Source organism: Vombatus ursinus, unplaced genomic scaffold, assembly GCF_900497805.2.
Source record: "Vombatus ursinus unplaced genomic scaffold, bare-nosed wombat genome assembly UNPS02014874.1, whole genome shotgun sequence".
In the NCBI taxonomy this organism is placed as follows: Eukaryota; Metazoa; Chordata; class Mammalia; order Diprotodontia; family Vombatidae; genus Vombatus; species Vombatus ursinus.
In genome coordinates, this window is record NW_020954652.1 from 4,784,986 (window position 1) to 4,797,068 (window position 12,083).

A 12,083-nucleotide genomic window follows, 5' to 3' on the forward strand; every position below is an offset into this window, starting at 1 on the left:
CTCTCTCTCTCTCTCTCTCTCTCTCTCTCTCTCTCTCTCTCTCTCTCCCCCCCCTTCTCCTCTATCTCTGTCTCTCATATTCTGCACGATCTCTTTTGTTTTTGGAAGGCAGTATGGTTCAGCAGAAAGAGAACTAGTTCTAAAGGTAGAGGACCTGGGTTCAAATCCTAGGTCTGACTTTTATCATCTTTGATTTGTCACAAGCTTCCTGAATTTCAGTTTCCTCACCTGTTGTCATAGATGGCCTCTAAGGTTATTCCCATTTCTAAGACTATTAACCTTGAATCCAATGCCTCCCTACTCTCTCAGTCCATCAACTCCTGAACTGATTTTACTTCCTTTTTGTGAGGGGCATCATTTTATTCATTCAAATTTTATTAATTGCCTATTATTAGAGGTAGTTAGGTGGTATAGTGGATAGATTAGGTAGAGTCAGGAAGACTCAAATCCAAGTTCAAATCCAACCTCAGAAACTTACTAGTTGTATGATCCTGAGTAAGTCACTTAATCTCTGACTGCTTCAGTTTCTCATCTACAAAATAGAGATGATAATAATAGCACTTACTGCCCCCACCCCAGGGCTGTTGTGAAGGAAAAAAATGATATATTTGCAAAGAGCTTTACAAACCCTAAAATGTTATATATAAATATAGCACTATATATACTATATATGAATATATTATAACATATATACATACATATATACTATATATAAATACTAGGTATTATTGTTGTATACATGTCATCTCCCCCTTTAGACTTTATAGCCTATAGACTTTCAGGCCCTCCTAGAAGAGCAGGGACTGTCTTTCGCCCTTTTTGGCCATTGGGGTTGTTTTTTCTTTTCCTATCCTTGGTACTTAGCACAGTACCTGGCACATCAATCAATAAACATTTGTTAAGCATCTGATCTGTGCCAGGTATTGTTTTAAGCACTGGGGATGCAAAAAGAAACAAAAAAACAGTCCCTGCCCTTAAGAAGCTGACAATCTACTAGGGGTAACAACATGCAGACAAATACACACAGGATAAATAGGAAATAATAATTCTAGAAGACACTAGAATTAAGAGGGGTTGGGGAAGGCTTCCTTTAGATGGTGGAATTCTAGTTGAGACTTGAAGGAAGCCAGAGAGGTCAGTAGTCAGAGCACAGAAAGGAGATCATTCCAGGCCATGGGAGACAGCCAGAGAAAATGTCAAGAGCCAAGAGATGGGGTATCTTGCTCATGGAACAGTGAGGAGGCCCGAGTCATTGGCACATTTGTTGTTCCGTCATTCAGTTGTATTCAGCTCTTTGAGACTCCCTTTGGGGTTTTCTTGGAAAAGATATTTGCATGGTTTGCTATTTCTTTCTCCAGTGGATTAGGCAAACAGAGTTAAGTGACTTGCCCAGGGTCACACAGCTAGTAAGTGTCTGAGGCTGGATTTGAACTCATGTCTTCGTGACTCCAGGCCCATGCCAAGCACGGTGCTAGGTGCTGTTGGAAATAACATTGTTCTAAGTCACTCTGCTTCAAATTCTGACTGGACCTTCACTCGCAAGGGTTTTAACCTCCCTTCACCTGTTTCCTCTTCCTCAAAATGGGGCTAATCTTCGTACTAAACCCCCATCCCTTTCAGGGTTGATGAAGGTCAAGTGAGATAATGTATGTTAAAGGTTTTGTACCATAAAGATAGGGAAAAAGCCCTAGGCTGAGATTGCCAAGTGTGTTGCATAGATTAAAGTGTTAAATAATTGTTAGATCTCATTATTAAATAAGGAACTTCTGGATAAAGAAGCTATGGGGGTAGCCATGTAGGTCTTTACTCTAAAGTCTTGGAGAGTTACCAGAGGATACTGAGGTTGGGTGACTCTCCCAGGATTACTTGACCAGTGTGTAACTGAGGGGGGACTGGAACCAAGGTTTTATTGACTATGCCATACTACCCAGCTCTCCAAGTTTGCAATTATTATGGTGTTGAATCCATGGTTATCGATTTTAGAGATGCACTTTACTTTTTCATCATTGACTTCCTCATCCCACGGTTCTTCCACAGTTCTCAGCTCAATAAGCCTCAACCCTTGGTAACCCCTACCATCTGCCTTCTCTGAATCCTACTCGGGAGCTGCTGAGGCATGTTGGAGGAAGTCACAAAGCCACAGGTTTGGAGCAGAAGTGGGGTGTGGGGTAGGGAAAGGGTATTGCAAAATCAGTAAAAATAGAATAGGGGGAAACCAGAGCCTTGTGTTGAAAAGTAGAGTCTTAGAGAGGAGGTTGGCATTTCTCTAGTGCCAGAGGAAAAGTGGAGTAGATAGATAGCATGGGAAACTCTTCATCATTGTCATTCACTAACTCATATGTTCATTCAACAAATCTTTATAATAATAAGAGCTAGTATTTATATAGTCAGGCATTTGACACAACATCGTCTATAGTGAGGCATCACAACAATCCTGGAACATAGGTGCTATTATTAAGCTCATTTTACAGATGAGGAAACTGAGGCTAAGAGGTTAAGTGACTTGCCTTGGGTTGCAGAACATAATATAATATATAATATAATAATAATAGTGTCATAATGATATCTAACATTTATACAGGTTTACTGTGTGCTAAGCAGCTTAATAATTATTATCTCATTTGAGACTCACAACCACCTTGGGCAACAGGTGCTATCATTATTATTCTCATTTGTTCAGTTGTTTCAGTTGGTCTGACTCTGTGTGACCCTATTTGGGGTTTTCCTGGTAAAGATACAGGACCGGTTTGCCATTTCCTTCTCCAGCTCATTTGACAGATAAGGAAACTGAGGCAAACAGGGTGAAGTGACTTGCCCAGGGTCACACAGCTAGTAAGTGTCTGAGGCCAGATTTGAACTCAGGAAGAGAAGTCTTCCTAACTCCAGACCTGGCACTCTATCTATCGCACCACCTAGCCCAATGTCTGTCCACATACACATAAATACACGCTGTTTCCCTTTTTAGAATGGTTGGGGGCAGAGACTGACATTTTTGTTTTTGTATGCCCAAAGTTTAGCAGTGGCTGGTGTAGATGCTTAATAAATGCTTGATTGACTGATGGGGGATGGCTTCTCCTGACCCCCACCCCTCCCTCAGATGCAGCACTAGCTGCCTCTATTCTGGGACTTGTCATACAATTAAGTTTCCTTTATACCTTTTCTACATAAATCACATGGTTGCTGTGAATAATGCTTTGTAAACCTTAACACATAGAAATGTGACTCATTTTTATTATTTGACCAGAGCTACAGTATGGGAGGAGAATAAGTGTGACATAGGGCCGATCAAGCCTTAAATCGATTTGGAAACGGGAGTTATTATCTGGCCAAAGGTGGAGGATGTAATGGACAATGTTTTGAGATAACAGGTTGGAGTCAGACTGTGGAGGGCTGAGTGAAAATGTGAATGGACTCGTTTTTTTGGTTGTTTTTTTTTTTTAATGGCGCATGTCTAATTAAATATAAATATAGACCTCCTTCCATCTCTGGACAGGTATTGTTAACGGGTGAGTAAATACCAAACCTCCTTCCTCTATGGAATTAAAGATTCTATTGTGTAGTTATGAATCACATATTGTTGGAGCATTAAAAGACCTTAAGAGATTAGGAGACAAACGTTTCATTTCACAGGCGAAGAAACTGAGGTCCAAGAGTCAAATAGCATGCCCAGGGTCACGTGATAATAGCCGAGCCGGTTCAGATAGGCACGGGTATTTGGAAAATGATTTCAGTGGAAAGTAGTGCTGTTTGCAGCTCCAGAAGGGCGATGTTTCAGCTCTGGGCGGGAGAGGGAGCTTTTTTCCAGGATACCCAAAAAAGGAACAATTCGAAACAGTTGCAATTACCACCTAGGTGCGCGTGTTCCTTTTAGGGGCTGCTTGCCTAAAGCAAAAAGCCAAAAATGGCATTGGGGAGGGAAACCTCTGCGACTTCCTTCTCCCCCCCCCCAAAAAAAACCTGCAATAAGCAAACCGAGGAATAAGAGGCCTGTTACTGAAAATAAAGGACCCAGGTAGTTTTCCCCAAGCGGTTAAGCAAGTGCACCAAACCCCTTCTCCTTTCTCCTCATTCGACCTCTAAGGAACTGGGTTCGAATCTTGGCTCTATCATTTACTGCCCGAGGCTATCAAATCAAGCATTTATTAGACTCCTACTATGTACCAGCGCAACTGGGGTACAAAAGGAATAAAACAAGTCCTATGTTCAAGGAGTTTACAAATTAATCTCTCTGGGCCTCAGTTTCATTATCTGTAAAATGAGGAGATGGGCTAGGTGACCTCTACATTCTTCCTGTTTTAAAATCGAAGATTTACCCAATTCCCTCAAGCCTCAGTTGCTCACATTCGACTTTCCGCAGTAAACTTTTCCTGGCCCCTCGGTTCAGCTCCCTCGCTCCCAAAACCGTACCTCTCCCCCCCCTATTCCTTGCCCTCTCAGATTTCCCTCCATCTACTGTCTATAATCTTATATGTACAAGATGGTATACAGGTTCTCTCCCCACACCCCTACCCTTATTAGAAGGCGCTCCTCGAAGGCAGGGGCTACGTTTCTGCCTCTCTGTCTCCCCAGTGCCTAGCACAGAGTAGGTGCTTAATAACTGCTGGCTGTCTTTACGATTCTTTCCCCTTTCAGTTTGGAGTGGGTGCGATTATTTTTCCAGTGGGGGAATTAGGAGGTCCCAGGCCTTCGGAACCAAGCCCTCCAACATCTCGGGCCCCTGCTGAGCCAGCGCCAGCACCAGCACCAGCACACAGGTGGTGCGCTCAGAAATGGGGCGGGCCCCAGCTACTTTTAAAGAAGCACGTGCTGATTCCCTGGAATGTACCCCGGTGGGGGAAAGAAAGAGTGAGGAAGAGGCGCTCGGTCCCCACTCCTGCTCCCAGCCAGCCGGTTTCGCGCCCTTCCCCCAGTCTCTGCCAAGCCCCAGGTTGCAGGATCATTGGACGAGGGGGGCGGAGGAAGGGTAGCTCACTTTAGTTACCTGCTTGGTAAGCAACCCAAAGAAGGCATTTCTAGAGGCTCTTTTCTCTCCTCCCGCAGGCCTGGCAAAAGAATCGGCCACTCCAGCTATAGGACACCCCCTCAACCAGTAGCCCTCGACCCTTCCTTACCCCCAGCCCGGGAAGAAAATCCCGCCCTTTGCTCCAAGCACCTGTCTACTCAGTTACGTAACATTCTATCCCCTCCGCGGGGAGCAGGAAGGGGGAAAGTTCTACGCAGGCGCATGGGATCCTAGCGCCCGAAGGAGAAGGGAAGAGAGAAAGGGCCGTGGGGGGGTGGGCGGGGGCCCAGTGAAAGCCGAGTGGGCGGAGGAGAGGCTTTCCTACTGTCACGACTCCCTCCAGCTACAGTAGCCAATGGCTGCACCGCTTCTCTGAGCCCCCACTCCCCACACCCGGCTGATTAAAATTGTAGCAGGTTTCCCAGTCCCCTCCAAGAGAAAACCCGCAGTCTCTGCTAAAGAATTTCCCTTTTGGTTTATTCCTCCTCAGGCTGGAGGGGGTAGGGGTCGAGGTTGCATGTTCTATAGCAAGATGTGCTGCGGCCGGGGCGTTTAAGGGGCCGCGGCCCAGACAGCTCCCTGTCAACTCGTCTGCACCTTTGTTAGAAGCCTTGCACCCGCTTCAGTGATTTTCAGTATAGAAATGATTAACGAGAGTGACCCTGGGTAGCGGTCGGGGGTGGAGACTGCAGGGGGGTGGGGATGGTGGTGGAAAGGCGGGGTGGGGGGGTGGGGGGGAATGAATGACTTCAGTTCCTTCTAACAATGGGCAGTAAACCTTAATGCCACCAGCCGGGGGGGGGGGGGGGCACCAACCCAAAAAAAAAAAAAACCCGTTCCCTCGTAAAAAAAAAAGGTCTTGGATTTTGCTTTCTAAAATGGGGTGGGGGGGGGAGAAAGCCATCTTCCAGAGGGCTCCTACTTTATACATTCTCTTTGGATTTTGAAAATTAGCTTTAAAACGAAGCTGATTTTCTGCACCAGCGTTTGCTTGCTTCAACAACAACATAATCCTGTTTCAACAAAATCTCCTTTTGTTTCCGGAGACCTTGGTTGCAGCATTCAACACTCCACCAGTCCCAGCAGCGCCAGTCCAAACAAAGCGCCAACTAAATGAACACCAGAGCTTTGCTCTCAAACATCAAATACCGCACACACATCTCCTCCCCCCTCTCCCCCTTCCTCTTCAATGGGGGAAACGGCCTTAAAAAGGAACCTCGGGTGCAAATAAATTGGAGCAGAAAAAGAAGTCAGAACGATTTTTTTAAGGTGGCTGGGGGGCTTTTGAGTCTGATAATTGGACCCGTTGTGTGCAGAAGTTCTGATGCTACGTGTGAACTTTAGGAGAAGGATACAAGAGACACAGAAATGCCCTGCTTTAGGTACCCTGCTCCTCCTCCCTCCTTCCTCCCCCTTCTTCCTCCCCCTCCCTCCTCCTCCCCCTCCCTCCTCCTCCTCCTCTCCTCCTCCTCCTCTTTCTCCTTCCTCCCGCTGAGCCGCAGAGGCTGCTTGTTTGCTCTCGGCTTTATCCGGAGCGGAAATTCCTTTCCGTTTTTGTGAATGACAAACTCATTAACAATTCATCAACACAACCTGTTCCAGCCGGCCCGTCCCCACGGCAACAGCCCCTTCCGCGGGCGCTCATTGGCTGGCGGAGAGAATGTATCCATTGAGACGTTCCATGTTTGTATCCATTGAGGAGCTGCCTCGCGCAGGGGGTGTGCGAGCCCTAGTCAAAGGGACATTGCTCAAATAAAGAACTGAATCATATTATGAGAAGACTATCGGGTTGACTGCGGTATGTACCCAGGAGAGATTAAGAGCAAATGGACTTTTTTGCGGTAGCTCCGGAGCCGGATCCCAGGGCCCCAAACTAATTGGATTTCATTCACTCGGGGAGAAAAGAAAGAGGTCTGGACTGGGGCGATTACGGCGCTTCATTCAGAGATCCATTGACAGGGAGACCCGGGACTGAACGGCCGTCTGAGGTGTTGCAAGCCTATGCTTCAGAAAACGCCAGGGTTTACTTTCCCTTTCCTCTCAAATCTCTCAGCTCTGGAGTTAGAGGTTGCAGGTCTGTTTCATTATCCAAATTCCATTCTCCGGTGCTATTAGGACTTGCTGCTTTTGGGGTGAGCCCCGGCTAGGCGAGCCGACTTCTAGCATATGCCTGCAGCGGGAAGCATCTGTTAGGCACCGCTCCCCGGCCCTCCGCTCATCCTCATGATAGATACGTTCAGACCCGTGCCTTTCGTGTCGGAAATGGCGATTAGTAAGACGGTGGCGTGGCTGAACGAGCAGCTGGAGCTGGGCAGCGACCGGCTGCTGCTGCTGGACTGCCGGCCGCAGGAATTGTACGAGTCGTCCCACATCGAGTCGGCCATCAACGTGGCCATTCCGGGCATCATGCTGCGGCGGCTGCAGAAGGGCAACCTGCCGGTGCGTTCGCTCTTCTCCCGCGGAGAAGACCGTGACCGCTTCACGCGGCGCTGCGGGACGGACACAGTGGTCCTGTACGACGAGAACAGCAGCGAATGGAACGAGAACACGGGGGGAGAATCCGTGCTGGGACTTCTGCTCACGAGGCTCAAGGACGAAGGCTGCAGGGCATTTTACCTGGAAGGTAAGGACTGGTTGGACCGCTTTTCCCAGTTCTTGCGACTCTGGGGATAGGGAGATGAGGGAGGGGGGTGGTCTAGGGAGATATTGCGGGTAGAAGGTCAACGCCCCGGGGGGAAGAAGGGGACGACCGGAAAGACTCCCGGGTTGCAGTTCTTGCCTGGTACCATTGTCCTGGTTCTCAAGGTAGGAGAGGAGTGACACGTGCGGTAAATACCGGGTTAGTTGTGCAAGACCGATCCCGGGTGGCGGGGCCGGGGACCAAGAAGGCGCTGATGCTTCCGGCCTCCGGATTGCACATTTGTTTGGGGCAAGGGGGCGCTTCTTAGAGGCAGATGTGCTTTACTGTCCTGCAGCACTCCTCCCCTGCCTTGAAAAGAGGCAATTAGGAAGGAAAACATTATCGGGGATGGCGGGTGGGGGTTAAATTGCACCGATTGGTTTTTATTTTTCCTCCTTAAAGCTGGAAAGTTGTTAGGTTGGGTGCATTTTGCGCGTGTTGGGTTTTAGAAGCTGAGAGTTGGTGGCATCGATTATAAATGCGTTGCCTATTTTGAAAAAATAATTGGGATTATTTTGCGCCTGTGTATGGTTATTGCTTATTTCGTTCTGTCTGTACCAAAGCGCCCCTTTAACACACACGCCGCGAAAACTACTACTGAGTCATCTCAGGTTACATTATTTCTTTCTTTTTCTTGGCAGGTGGGTTCAGTAAGTTCCAAGCCGAGTTCGCTCTGCGTTGTGAGACCAATTTAGACGGCTCTGGCAGCAGCAGCAGCTCGCCTCCCCTGCCAGTCCTAGGACTGGGAGGTCTCCGGATCAGCTCCGATTCCTCTTCGGATATTGAATCTGACATTGACCGAGACCCCAACAGTGCCACTGACTCGGATGGCAGCCCTTTGTCCAACAGTCAGCCTTCCTTCCCCGTGGAAATTCTTCCCTTTCTCTACCTGGGGTGTGCAAAGGATTCCACCAACCTGGACGTTTTAGAAGAGTTTGGCATCAAATACATCTTGAATGTAACCCCTAACCTGCCTAATCTCTTCGAGAATGCGGGAGAGTTTAAGTATAAACAGATTCCAATCTCAGATCACTGGAGCCAAAACTTGTCTCAGTTTTTCCCGGAGGCCATTTCTTTTATAGGTGAGACTAATTAGTAGTAAGTTCAAATGACTTTTAAATGCTAAAACAACTACCAGCTTTTCTCTGGAGTTAACCTTTAATCACTGTCACTGATGCTAATTTGATGGAAATACTTGTCTCAAAATGGTTTGTAGGGCACTGTAGGGTATTTTTCCCCCTCTTAAAATTGGTTTCGGCTGAAAAGGAAAAAAGATGTGCTTTTTTAAAACGGCCTCAAAGACTGTTTGCTTATGAAATGTCAGTTAGCAAGCATTTATTAAGCGCTTACTGTGTGCCAGGCACTGAAAGCAGACCATGTGAACGATTGGACTAGTGATAATAAGACCACAGAATTTTTCCCTCCCACACACAGTGATTCCCAGTTGAAGCAAAGGATAGAAAGCTCTGGAGGCAGGAATTCTCACATCTTGCTGCAGGCTCTTTTTTTTTTTTCTTTTTAAAGACCTGGAAGTTATTTTAGGACAGCCTGTTAATTGTTGGAAAGCTGTGTGAATGCTAAATGTTGTAATCTAGTTGAATGATACAGTGATACGGGTTATAGTGAAGAGTATAGGTAATCTGAGCGCTGCAGGAAGAAATGTGGGCTGGAAGCCACGGAGAAACTAATCCCCAGCCATTGTAATGCATTTCCTATGACAAAGGAACTCATTTTCAAGCAGTGTTGACATCCTGTTCCTCCTAATGGGCTGTCCCCAGTGACTTCCCTCTTTCTTTTAAAATGCCTGAATACCTCCATTGTTAGCTCCACAACAGTTGGAGAATAATTTAATAGACCTTTGCAGTCTGCTTGTCTGTATAAAAGGCTTTCACGGCCATATTGCAGTGTTTCTGGTATTCACATGCTGAGGCAAAGAATGTACACATTAAGGGAGTTTTTTGTTGGCAGGAACTTCATACAATAGCTCCCTTTTTAGCAAACATCTAAAATATGTAATTGTGCTCCAGCAGAGACAGTTTATCTCAATGATATAGCTTCTCCTGTCTGCAGGGCTGGCCTGCCACGGACAATTAATTTTTGATGAATTAAAAAATACAGTTCTCTGTTTAGGCTGATTCCAGTCTTCTGATCACTGTCTTTTTGTCTCTTCTGTGTGTTCCCAGATGAAGCCCGAGGAAAAAATTGTGGAGTCTTGGTGCATTGCTTAGCCGGAATCAGCCGCTCAGTCACAGTGACTGTGGCTTATCTCATGCAGAAGCTTAACCTGTCCATGAATGATGCCTATGACATCGTCAAGATGAAGAAGTCCAATATTTCCCCAAACTTCAACTTCATGGGCCAGCTGCTGGACTTTGAGAGGACTCTGGGGCTGAGCAGCCCCTGTGACAATCGGGTACCAGCCCAACAGCTTTATTTCACCACTCCATCCAACCAGAATGTGTTTCAAGTGGATTCTCTGCAGTCCACGTGAAACCTGGCCCTGTTCTCCTCCTTTGCTGGGGAGAGGTCCTAGTCATCTAGGGCAGGTTTTTCTTTGTTTGTGGCCCACAGTGTCAAAATGATCAAAAGCTGTCGGGATTGTTAGACAAGGTTACCATGCTTGGTTATTGCAAAAAGGGAGAAAAGTGTTATATTCTCTGTGGAGGAACATGAGATGCTGTGTACATAGCTCCTGGCAGGGTTCTGGGCCCCTGTGTGTACAAGCCTACCTATGCGGAGGCAGGAGACTTGAGGACTTCCAAGTGCATAGGGTAGGACTAAAGGGTAGGAACCCATATTCCTTAAGGATTGGCTGGATGTTTTCCTTTTTTGCATTTGGAATTATACTACATATTTGTCTTCAGTGAAGACTGGTTCATTTTTGAATTAGAGGAGCCAAAGAGAGGTGTCAGCTCTGAATCTGGAGTTACCTACCTGTTTGCAAAGAACTCTGATGTTTGATTGTTGTAAATATTTCACTTTTAAATCAAGTTGATGATGATGATTGTTCTTGTGAGTTTTTTTTCTCCCCTTTGATTAGCCTAAAAGAAATCATCCAAAGGGAGGGAAGAATCAGAGTGTCACTCCATTACAAAATCATTTATCTTTTTTTTTTTTCTAATTTCTAATCCAAAGGGTACATTTTGCAGCATGCTTACAAAACAAACAATTTTTGTTTCAGCTCTGGCAGACTCCTGGGTTGAAATTCAAAGACAGAATGTTGCCCCTCACATTTTGTGACCGGTGCAATCCTTTATCTTCTGACATATATCTTTTCCTTGTGATTTCCCCCCGTTGATGTAGTTTGACTATGCCTTACCTTTTGTAAATATATCAGCCTGTGTTCTCATGGAGGGGTTTTTCTTTTAAAGACATACAAGGAAAATCTGTGTTCACTTTTTATTTTATTATTTACTTTCAGCTGTGTTCAACAGTGCATACCTCTGTACAAAATTCTTCAGGGAGAGTCACCTCAAAATGCAATATTTTGGTTTGTTTTCTTTTTTTGGTAAAAAATAAAAAATACAAAAACTGGAAGTGTGTGTGAGCATGGGTACCCCTGTGTTTGAGAGGTGAGTGGCACAGTTTGCCAAGAAGGGAGAGTTACTTTGCTCGATTATGTTCGTGTTGTAAAATTTTAAGCTGGAATTTTATGAGAATGTTATCTTAAGTTATTAATAAATAACTATTTTGGTTATTGAGAATCTGATATTTTTTTCCCTCCCCTTCTCTCTTCGCCAACTTCTCTATCATGCAAGAGGGTGATACATTTTAGGGGTCAACATTTCTTAAAGGTTGCAAGGTACCATAGGAAAGGAAGTAGAATTAAGTTTTCAAAATTACTTTATTTTCCAACAGCTGATCCTAGAGATAAGATAATCAGCTAACATGCATTGCTGTAAAGCTCTCAAATGTGTGGGCACTGAATGGCAACAAGGTTCTGACCAATATTAACATGGTATTGAGCCTCGGTTTCTTTATCTTTAAAATGGGAGTGATACCTGTAGCACTCTACAGGGTTATAGGAAAGCTTCAATGATATTTACAGCTAGATACTACAAAAGTTGGCATTTATGTGGTCCTTTAGAGTTTGCAAGTTGCTTTGCAAATGTGATTTCATATTTGGTTTTCACAACAGTAATAATAGAAAACAAACATTTATATAGCACCTACTATGTGCCAGACCCTGTGTTAAGCACCTCACAAATACTTCATTTGGTCCTCACAACCCTGGGAGAGGATGCTATTATCTCCATTTTACAGATGGGGAAAATGAGGCAAGTAGAGGTTAAATAACTTGCCTGCTGTCACACAGCCAGTAAGTGTCTGAGCCAGAATTTGAACTCATGCCTTCCTCTCTATCCAGCTAGCTGCCTGATAACAGCATTTATGTAGGCTTTA

General features: G+C 45.5%; 1 protein-coding gene across 1 annotated transcript; it reads left to right on the top strand.

Moving 5' to 3' along the window:
- Nucleotides 1-6,514: 6,514 nt before the first annotated feature.
- DUSP6 (dual specificity phosphatase 6) lies at nucleotides 6,515-11,031 on the top strand. The gene is made up of 3 exons (XM_027842526.1): nucleotides 6,515-7,625; nucleotides 8,324-8,764; nucleotides 9,866-11,031. The coding sequence occupies exons 1-3, from the start codon at nucleotides 7,226-7,228 to the stop codon at nucleotides 10,171-10,173; spliced, it is 1,149 nt and encodes a 382-aa protein (XP_027698327.1). The 5' UTR covers nucleotides 6,515-7,225; the 3' UTR covers nucleotides 10,174-11,031.
- Nucleotides 11,032-12,083: the final 1,052 nt, after the last annotated feature.

Bases quoted from the DNA above. Each gene is read 5' to 3' on its own strand.
- DUSP6 (XM_027842526.1), top strand. From the start codon at position 7,226: ATGATAGATACGTTCAGACCCGTGCCTTTCGTGTCGGAAATGGCGATT. The intron at 7,626-8,323 runs GTAAGGACTGGT...TTTTCTTGGCAG, and splicing joins CAGGGCATTTTACCTGGAAG to GTGGGTTCAGTAAGTTCCAA. The intron at 8,765-9,865 runs GTGAGACTAATT...GTGTGTTCCCAG, and splicing joins GGAGGCCATTTCTTTTATAG to ATGAAGCCCGAGGAAAAAAT.